Genomic DNA, 11,104 nt, shown 5'->3' with positions numbered 1-11,104 from the left:
TACCACCCAGATGACAGACATGCCCTGAGACACCGGAAGATCTGAAATGAAATCCATGGAAATGTGTGTCCAAGGCCTCTTCGGGACAGGCAAGGGCAAGAGCAACCCGCTGGCATGAGAACAGCAAGGCTTAGCTCGAGCACAAGTCCCACAGGACTGCACAAATGACCGCACATCCCGCGACAAGGAAGGTCACCAAAAGGACCTAGCCACCAAATCTCTGGTGCCAAAAATTCCCGGATGCCCTGCCAACACCGAGGAATGAACCTCGGAAATGACTCTGCTGGTCCATTTAACAGGAACAAACAGTCTGTCAGGTGGACAAGAGTCAGGTCTACCAGCCTGAAATCTCTGCAACACACGTCGCAAATCCGGAGAAATGGCTGACAAGATTACTCCCTCTTTAAGAATACCAACAGGTTCTGCGACTCCAGGAGAGTCAGGCACAAAGCTCCTTGAAAGAGCATCAGCCTTCACATTCTTTGAACCTGGTAAATACGAGACCACAAAGTCAAAACGGGAGAAAAACAATGACCAACGGGCCTGTCTAGGATTCAGGCGTTTAGCAGACTCGAGATACATCAGATTTTTGTGATCAGTCAAGACCACCACACGATGCTTAGCACCCTCGAGCCAATGACGCCACTCCTCAAATGCCCACTTCATGGCCAGCAACTCCCGATTGCCAACATCATAATTCCGCTCAGCAGGCGAAAACTTCCTAGAGAAAAAAGCACATGGTCTCATTACAGAGCAACCAGGGCCTCTCTGCGACAAAACGGCCCCTGCCCCAATCTCAGAAGCATCCAATTCAACCTGAAAGGGAAGTGAGACATCAGGCTGGCACAAAACAGGCGCTGAAGTAAACCGGCGCTTCAACTCTTGGAAAGCCTCCACGGCTGCAGGAGCCCAGTTAGCAACATCAGAACCTTTCTTGGTCATATCCGTCAAAGGTTTAACAACGCTAGAAAAATTAGCGATAAAACGACGGTAGAAGTTAGCAAAGCCCAAGAACTTCTGAAGACTCTTAACTGACGTGGGTTGAGTCCAATCATGAATAGCTCGGACCTTGACTGGGTCCATCTCCACCGCAGAAGGGGAGAAAATAAAACCCAAAAAGGGAACCTTCTGTACTCCAAAGAGACACTTTGAGCCCTTAACAAACAAAGCATTCTCACGCAAAACCTGAAACACCATCCTGACCTGCTCTACATGCGAGTCCCAATCATCAGAAAAAACCAGAATATCATCCAGATAAACAATCATAAATTTATCCAGATACTTCCGGAAAATATCATGCATAAAGGACTGAAACACTGACGGAGCATTAGAGAGCCCAAAAGGCATCACCAAGTACTCAAAATGACCTTCGGGCGTATTAAATGCAGTTTTCCATTCATCTCCTTGCTTAATGCGCACAAGGTTGTACGCACCACGAAGATCTATCTTGGTGAACCACTTGGCACCTTTAATCCGGGCAAACAAGTCCGACAACAGAGGCAAAGGATACTGAAATTTAACAGTGATTTTATTCAGAAGCCGATAGTCAATACAAGGTCTCAAAGATCCGTCCTTCTTGGCCACAAAAAAGAATCCCGCACCAACAGGGGAAGAGGATGGACGGATATGCCCCTTCTCCAGAGATTCCTTGATATACGAACGCATTGCGGTATGCTCAGGTACAGACAGATTAAATAATCTTCCCTTAGGAAATTTACTACCCGGAATCAAATCTATAGCGCAGTCACAGTCCCTATGAGGAGGAAGAGCACTGGACCTGGACTCGCTGAATACATCCTGATAATCAGACAAATACTTAGGAACTTCCGAAGGAGTAGAGGAAGCAATAGACACCGGTGGGGAATCACCATGAATTCCCTGACAGCCCCAACTTGACACAGACATTGCCTTCCAATCCAAGACTGGATTATGGGTCTGTAACCATGGCAGACCCAAAACGACCAAATCATGCATTTTATGCAGAACAAGAAAACGAATCACCTCCCGATGTTCAGGAGTCATGCACATGGTTACCTGTGTCCAAAACTGTGGTTTATTTTCCGCCAATGGCGTAGCATCAATACCTCTAAGAGGGATAGGATTTACCAATGGCTCAAGAACAAAACCACAGCGCTTGGCAAACGACAGATCCATAAGATTCAGGGCAGCACCTGAATCCACAAACGCCATAACAGGGTAGGAAGTCAATGAGCAAATTAAAGTCACAGACAAAATAAATTTAGGTTGCAAATTACCAATGGCGACAGGGATAACAACCCTTGTAAGGCGTTTAGAGCATGCTGATATAACATGTGTAGAATCACCACAGTAAAAACACAACCCATTCTGCCGTCTATGATTTTTCCGTTCATTTCTAGTCTGAATTCTATCACATTGCATTAAATCAGGTGTTTGTTCAGACAACACCACCAGAGGATTAGCAGTTTTGCGCTCCCGCAAACGCCGGACAATTTGAATAGCCAGCGCCATGGAATCATTCAGACTTGTAGGAATGGAGAAACCCACCATCACATTCTTAATGGCTTCAGAAAGGCCATTTCTGAAATTTGCGGCCAGAGCACACTCATTCCACTGAGTAAGCACGGACCATTTCTGAAATTTTTGGCAATACACTTCAGCTTCATCCTGGCCCTGAGAAATAGCCAGCAAGGCTTTTTCTGCCTGAATTTCAAGATTGGGTTCCTCGTAAAGCAATCCGAGCGCCAGAAAAAACGCATCGATATTCGCCAATGCCGGATCTCCTGGCGCTAGCGAGAAAGCCCAATCCTGAGGGTCGCCCCGCAAGAAAGAGATAACAATTTTAACTTGCTGAGCTGAGTCTCCAGACGAACGGGGTCTCAGAGAAAGAAACAATTTACAATTATTCCTGAAATTCCTAAACTTAAATCGATCTCCAGAGAACAGTTCAGGAATAGGTATTTTAGGTTCAGACATAGGACTACTGGTAACAAAATCTTGTATGCCCTGCACACAAGCAGCAAGCTGATCCACACTTGTAATCAGAGTCTGGACATTCATGTCTGCAGCAAGCTTAAGCCACTCAGAGGTAAAGGGGAGGAAGAAAGAGAGGAAAAAAAAAACAAAACTCAGAATTTCCTTTCTTATTATCCCACTTCTGCAATGCATTAAACATTCAACTTAGGCCTGGCATACTGTTATGACCCCAATGGCAGAGGGTCTCTGCAATAAATACCAAGTCTGCAAACACAAAAAACCAGCTCATAGGGCAGTGGTAACTGGGCTGACCGTATATCTAATCCTAGCACCACAAATAGCAGCAGCCGGGGAACGTGCCTACGTTGGTTCTAGACGTCTCGCGCCAGCCGGAGAACTAACTAACCCTAGAAGGGAAAAGATAGACCTTTCTTGCCTCCAGAGAAAAGACCCCAAAAGTTGGATACAAGCCCCCAACAAATAATAACGGTGAGGTAAGAAGAAAAGACAAACGTAAGAATGAACTAGGTATTTAGCAAAGAGAGGCCCACTGACTAATAGCAGAATATAGTAAGATGACTTATACGGTCAGCAAAAACCCTATCAAAAATATCCACGCTGGATATTCAAGAACCCCCGAACCGTCTAACGGCCCGGGGGGAGAATACCAGCCCCCTAGAGCTTCCAGCAAAATCAGGAATCACATTTAATACAAGCTGGACAAAAAATAAGAGCAATACAAATAACCAAAAAACAAGGAAGCAGGACTTAGCTTAATTTTGCATGAACCAGGACCAGCAGAGAGGAGCAAACAGAAAGAAATGATTACAACGATGCCAGGCACCAGACTAAGAATTCAGGAAGTTCATATAGCAACACCCCTGGACTAACGACCCAGGTGGGTGCCAAACTAGGGAAAGACAAACTCAGAGTCATACCACTAGTGACCACAAGAGGGAGCCAAAAAAGTCTAATTCACAACACTATATACTACGTGGCTGTGCTATATACTACATGGCTGTGATATTTACTACGTGGGCTGTTATATACTACGTGGCCGGCCGCTAACAATCAGCGACAGGCGCAGTACGGCCGCGAATTGACGTGGGATTTGAACCACGCTTCGCTAATTGGTCGCGGCCGGCCGAATCCTGTGTATAAATTGCATTATACTAACATCTTCATAAATAAACTACATATATATTCTAGAATAACCGATGTGTTAGAATCAGGCTACAATCTAGTTTTATTATATATGTGTTTTTGTACGATTAATAGAGGTTATTGTTTTATCTTTACCTGGGCTTTTCTGCTTCTATTTTCATTTGGATGTTCTGCTTTCAGTGTATGAAGAAAGAATATGTAAAGTGTAATTCAAATGCAGGAGGACAAATACCAGGTACAAGATATCACTGATCACTGCCTGGTACTGCTGCTGCAGGCAACTCCTCTCTTTCCTACTATCAATGGAATATCTGTTTTATTCACAAAATACTACACTTACGGTATATTATATTTGTCACTGTTGCAGTTGTTCAACACATTGCGAATGCCATATGTGCACCCCCAGGCCAGACACCCCACATTACCCAGCCACTCCAGTTTGGTGGGTTAGTAAGTGGTTGTTTTATTAGTATTTTGCACCTGTGCAGCCCCCGCCTTTATCATGGGGATCTGCTGCTGCATTTTAGTCTGGACTTGGTATGGTTCCTTCTTCTTTCTTTCAGTCATGTTTTGTTTTAGTTCACTTAAACCCTCACATGCACCTTTGATTCACAGCTTTTAGCCTACACAGTGGATAGCCAGAAAGATCAGTGTTAGGGGGTGGGTAAATCTAGAGCTCATGACTATCAAACAATACATACGAGAAGCTTAATATCGAGATGTCATCCAGAGCTACAGCAAAATCCCAGCGTCATAACTTTAGAATCGATGTCTCTGTCCTTACTTTACGTTACTCTTAGATGGGTAGCAAAAACCTGGTAGTAGTTGATCTTCTTTATACGAATGACTGCAATGGGAAATATGTGGCCAAGTTTCCACAAGAAAAGTGTTCTTAATAGAGATGGTATCTAAACTATAATGCTGTTCTTTTTACAGATGGATGAAAACTCTGTCTTTTACTGGAATAAAACAGAAGTCACATTCTTCATTCTTGTGGGATTTCCTGGCACTTATGATATGCAGCTGTTTTATTTTTCTGTCTTCTTGGTCCTTTACATCCTAACAGTGCTGGCTAATGTTCTCATAATCACAGTGGTCAGCCTAAATACTCATCTTCATATCCCTATGTATTTCTTCCTTAGTAACTTTGCAGTACTGGATACCTGGTGTTCCACCGCTGTTATTCCTAAAACACTTAGCTATCTGATCACACAAAACAAGATCATTTCACATTCTGGTTGTCTCACCCAACTTTGTTTTGTTTTCTCTGTAGGCCCTACAGAATTCTTTTTACTAACTGTTATGGCTTATGACCGATATCTTGCAATCTGTTTCCCTTTACAATATGCAACAATGATGAACAGTCAGATTTGCCTTTACTTAGCCATTGGCTCCTGGATGAGTGGCTTCTTTACTGGTTGGACATTGACAATCCCAACGGCCTTGCTGAACTTCTGTGGAGCCAATCTCATTGATCATTTCTTCTGTGATTTTATTCCTCTGGTAAAACTTTCCTGTTCTGACACATCAATAAGTGAAACAGTTTTCTTTTCATTCGCTTGGGTAGTTGTGCTTTCCTCATTGATATTCATAACTATCTCCTATTCTTACATAATTAAAACTATACTCCAAATTTCATCCAGTTATGGCCGCCAGAAAGCCTTCTCCACATGTGCAGCCCACCTTACAGTGGTCATAATATTCTATGGAACTGTTATCTTCATGTATATACGCCCAGCAGCCTCATACTTCTCAGACAAAGACAAAATCATATCTTTGTTTTACTCTGTTATTACTCCACTTCTAAATCCCCTTATATACAGTCTTAGAAACAAAGAATTCAAGAAGGCCATGAAGAGGACACAGCAAAAGTTATGTAAATCTATTAACAATGTATGCCTTGATTAAAAAATACATTGATCACATTTTTAATGAAAACAGTGCTGGGAATGGCCTAAATCACAATGGGAGAGGACATCTATAATGTAGGCTCTTGCCAGAAATCTGTCTATTCTCCTGCTTAGAGACTTTCAAGCACTGGATAATTCTCACCTACAATTATTGATATCTGCCAAGACAGCTGTGATACTACTTTGGCTGGAATTGAAGATGCTAGTAAAATCAATGCAAGCAAAGGAGAAGTAGAGGCCAAAGATGGTAGTCGAGCCTTTGCCATGCTGGCTCATTCAATGAGACTTAATGAATGGGCTATAAATGTATAAAATTTGCCAAGGGAGTGAAAATGATGACTAAGGAGGAAGATGCAGTTGACTTCATGAAAACCGGATCTAGAATGTATTCAGTAAAGACACCCTGACTTTATTTTCTGCAGTGGAGAGAGCACACAGAGTCCCTACATACCCTCTGACAGTCAGCGCTCTACCAAGGTCAGAAACTCTGTCACTACAAAGATTTTGATAAAATACCCAAAAAGGCAAGAAATATATCAGCATCAGTTATAATGGAATCTAATTTGTCCATCATTTCTTTGCAAAGACAAAAAAGAGAGTGCAATATGTAGATATAAAACATTGTTTACTCAAAAGCCAGGTACCATATGCTATTTTGAACTTGGATAGATTACAATAGAGGTCTTGGTTCTTTTAATTCTTCTGATGCATCTAAGGAAGCTATGTCTTATGCAGGTTAAATGAATCTGAAACTACTACCAAAAAAGATATATTTTTCACAACCTTTTAGGAAGCCATTTCTTTTTCACTTTTCCAAACAGCACGTATTTTGTAGCTCTTGTGAAAATGGCTATTTTTTGTATAGCTTGTTTGAGTATGTTCACAAAATGAAACCCAATCAAATTGTTTTTATGATGAAGTGTTTTTGTTATTGTTTTGTTAACATTTCCTATAGGGGTTTTTTAACAATTGTTGGCATTTTCTATATGTTTTTTTGGGGGTGTTTTTTAAGGATTCATTAACTTTTTGTGACGGAAATGCTTATGAAATGCACAAATAAATGCTTTGGTGTCTTCTAGGCATTTTTTAGGCTATCTGAATTCTATTGTAATGAATGGATGGTCTCCAAGTGGAAAATGCTTGAAAAATGTTCTGCTCACTTCTTTAAAGTATCGACATACCCTGAAAAACCATTACAGCAAACCTGTTGTTTTGCAAAAAAACATTTTGTTTCCAAACAAAAACATGTTAAAACCTTGTTAAAAAGCTATAGCCTCTTCTTTTTGTTTCTATTCTTCAGAGTAAATTTTCTAAAAAGCCATGACTTCTTCCATCTACACTACTTTTCTATAAAAAACATCTCAGCAGTCATATGACATTATTATATTTTAAAAAGTCTGTCACTCATTGCCTTTTGTTATTAAGCAATTAGTTATTTATTTGATCACCTTTTATAGCGCCATTAATTCCACAGCACTTTGCATCACTGTCAAAATTGGGGCTCACAATCTACAATCCCTATCAGTGTGTCTTTGAAGTATGGGAGGAAAACCGGAGAACCTGGAGGAAACCCACACAAACACGGGGAGAACATACAAACTCCTTGCCGATGTTGTCCTTATTATTTGAACCCGAACCGCAAAAGAACATTGCTAACCACTGAACTACCATGCTGCCAATAAGTTGCTACTGGTTACCATCTGTTTACCCATAGCGATATACAGTGGCACAAGTAGAGTCTGATCGGCTCTGGTGCAAGATCTGATGCCCACCCCATCCTGGTATATATATTTTTTTACAGAAAATATTCAGACCCAAAAGTGCCGGAGAGATGCGGCGCAGGACCCGTACAGTGTCGCAGCAGGAAGTAGAGGAGCCAAGGTGAGTTTCGTGGGACCGGAACCAGAACTGGGTGGCAGTAACATGATAGTTGAGTTTGTGGAACTTTCTGCCATCTCCCTACTGCATCTCTGGAGCTCAGCCACAGTGATCTTGGGGTTCTTCTTTACCTCTCTCAGCAAGGCTCTTCTCCCACGATTGCTCAGTTTGGCTGAATGGCCAGGTCTAGGAAGACTTCTGGTGGTCCAAAACATCTTCCATTTAAGGATTATGGAGGCCAATGTGGTCTTAGGAACCTTGAGTACTGCAGAAATTCTATTGCAACCTTGGCCAGATCTGTGCCTTGCCACAATTCTGTCTCTGAGCTCCTTGGCCAGTTCCTTTGACCTCATGATTCTTATTTGGTCTCACATGCACTGTGAGCTGTGAGGTCTTATATAGACAGGTGTGTGCCTTTCCAAATCAAGTCCTACCAGTTTAATTAAACACAGCTGCACTCCAATGAAGGAGTAGTACCATGTCAAGGAGGATCACAAGGAAATGGACAGCATGTGTCTGAGCAAAGGGTCTGAAAACTTATATATATGTGTATGTATATATACAGTATATATATATGTGTGTGTATATATATATATATATATATATATATATATATACACACACACATGTATGTTCTCCATCATGGTATATATAACCCTCATCCTGGGGTACCGTCTAAATGAGTCAACATTAGGGATGAACAAACAAGCTCAAACTGAGAAAAAGTGTTTAAAAATTTTGTAGGGTTACATTTCTCAGCCATATAGTATCACGTGGTCTGGGCGTACATTCCTGTGATCTATAAAACTAAAAAAAAGCATTAAAACATTTGCAGGCATACATTTCTCGTCCATGCAGTTTCACGTGTTCTGTGGTACATTTCTGTGATAAATGACACTCAAAAAAAGCATTAAAAAATTTAGATGGATTACATTTCTCACCCATAAACTATTATGTGGTCTGGGGTAAATTTCTGTGATATTATCTAACACTACAAAAAGCTTTAAAAAAATTGGTTAGATTATAGTTCTCATCCATACATTATTCTGTGGTCTGGGGTACATTTCCTATGATCTATCAAACTTAAAAAAATTTTTTTGCAAGCTTAAACTTTTCAGTCTTGCAGTATTACATGGTCTGAGGTACATTTCTGTGATAAATACCACTCCAAAAAAAGCATTTAAAAAAAAATTCTGGGTTAAATTTCTTACCCGTACAGTATTACGTGCTTTGTGGTACATTTCTGTGGTATATAACACTCCAAAAAAGCATTAAAACATTTTTCAGGATTGAAGTCGATTGTCATCCATACACCTTTGCTTTCTCTCTGTTACATTCCGGTGGTATTAAACTTCCAAAAACAACTTTGACTGCTGCAGGTGACCAATTTTTTTCTTTTATTAAAAATAAACTTGATTGAAAAAGACTGTAATAATTATAGGGGATAATTCAGGAGACTCTTTGCGTGGAACAAGACAACAGGGCACAGTTTTATAAGTGGTAAAGTTTATATTATCACACAGTGATTCAAACAGGTGCAGAGAGAAACTCAAGTCCACAACACTTGGTGCGAATAATAAACGCAGCTTAGCAGTCAATAGGAAACTTCAGAGGTAGATGCAAACAAACAGAAAGTCTATGAAGCACAGTTATTCTTGAGGAAACTTGACACGAATAGATCCTTGACTTAGTCCAGACACAGACAGATAAGCTTATAAGGCAGTTCAAATCATATCTTAGCTCAACCAGGGAGGCCTGGTTAATAGTCTCAGTTTATTGCAGAGCAGCACAGCTTACATGTCCAGCAAATGAAGATGGAAGTAACATGAGCAGCAGATGAAGGAGGATTACTGAACACTGGTGTATGCAGCAGGAACTCAGAGCAGAGTGGCAGGATCTCCAACACAGGTTCACAGGAGCAGGTGCAGGTGCAAGGCCAGGGAGTAATCAGGAGCTGGATGGAAAGCAGAATAATCTAGCACAGACTGAAGGCCGGGGTGGAGTTTTATAGCAGGAAGACAAGTGCACATGAGACCAAAGACGCCATGTTGGAAAAGGGCAGTAATGCACAAAAGGTAAAAAATGTTCAGAGTCCTGACATTACTCCCTCCTTAGAAGTGGCCTCAGGACGATCCTGGACCTGGTTTCTCAGGGAATCTCTGATGAAAACGAGAAATCTTCTGTTGGGCATTGATGTTTTCCACAGGTTCCCAAGAGTCTTCCTCAGGGGGATATCCCTGCCATCTTATTAGATATTGGAGCTGATTCCTGCGAATCCTGGAATCAATAATTTCCTCCACCACAAATTGTTCTTGCCCATCAATCAACACAGGCTGCGGAGGTGGCACAACTAGTGTTGAGCGATACCTTCCGATATCGGAAAGTATCGGTATCGGAAAGTATCGGCCGATACCGTCAAAGTATCGGATCTCGCCGATTCCGATACCCGATACCAATGCAAGTCAATGGGACGAAAATATCGGAATTAAAATAAACCCTTTCTTTCCTTTTTGGTTCATTCTACATGAAGGAAAACAACTAAGAATAATGTAGGATGTATTGGGGGAGGTGGCGTAGACATTAAAGGCATAGAGGTTTAGCCCAATCAAATAGAATAGCAGGAATTTTAATTTTTTTTAAAGACGTTCGGAGTTACAAAGATATTGACTATTTTTTATTTTGTCAGATATTGATGTTTCACTACTTCCACGCCCTTCACCCTCTTTTTTACTTCTCCCACACTTTCTTCTTCATCATCATCAGCATCTTTGACATCAAGTTCTTCTTCACCTTATTCATCTTCTTCTTCATCTTCTACCTATAATTTTTTTTTGTTACATTGTTCATATTCTTTTTATTTAACTCTTATTCTTCTTCATATTCAAGTTCTTCATCATATTCTTATTTGTGACAGGCATTCCCGTAGTTGTTATCTATAAAAGTTTGAAGATTACACCTTCCGTTCTGCCTGTCACAAAAGAGTTACATTTGTCCGCGTTCAGTTTGGCCTGCAGCATCAGGCTTTATCCAGGGGCACCACGAGGAGGAACGGACTCACCCCCATACACTGCTTAGTCTTCTTCGGCTTATAATTTAGATAATATCTTTTGCTCTGATATTTAGTGTTATGCTTAATGTTCTTCTGCTCTTTGTTCTGCAGCCTCTTGTTCTTCTGCTTCTCGGTCTCCCATGTCGTC

The 11,104-nt window shown here is 41.1% G+C and overlaps 1 protein-coding gene across 1 annotated transcript; it reads left to right on the top strand.

Moving 5' to 3' along the window:
• Positions 1-5,055: 5,055 nt before the first annotated feature.
• LOC143794702 (olfactory receptor 6F1-like) lies at positions 5,056-6,027 on the top strand. Its single transcript, XM_077280969.1, has one exon. The coding sequence runs from the start codon at positions 5,056-5,058 to the stop codon at positions 6,025-6,027; it is 972 nt and encodes a 323-aa protein (XP_077137084.1).
• The last annotated feature ends 5,077 nt before the right edge of the window (positions 6,028-11,104 follow it).

The sequence above is a fragment of the Ranitomeya variabilis genome, chromosome 1, assembly GCF_051348905.1.
Source record: "Ranitomeya variabilis isolate aRanVar5 chromosome 1, aRanVar5.hap1, whole genome shotgun sequence".
Lineage (NCBI taxonomy): Eukaryota > Metazoa > Chordata > Amphibia > Anura > Dendrobatidae > Ranitomeya > Ranitomeya variabilis.
Note: the sequence above shows the minus strand (reverse complement) of the source record. Positions and strands in the feature narration are given on the sequence as shown.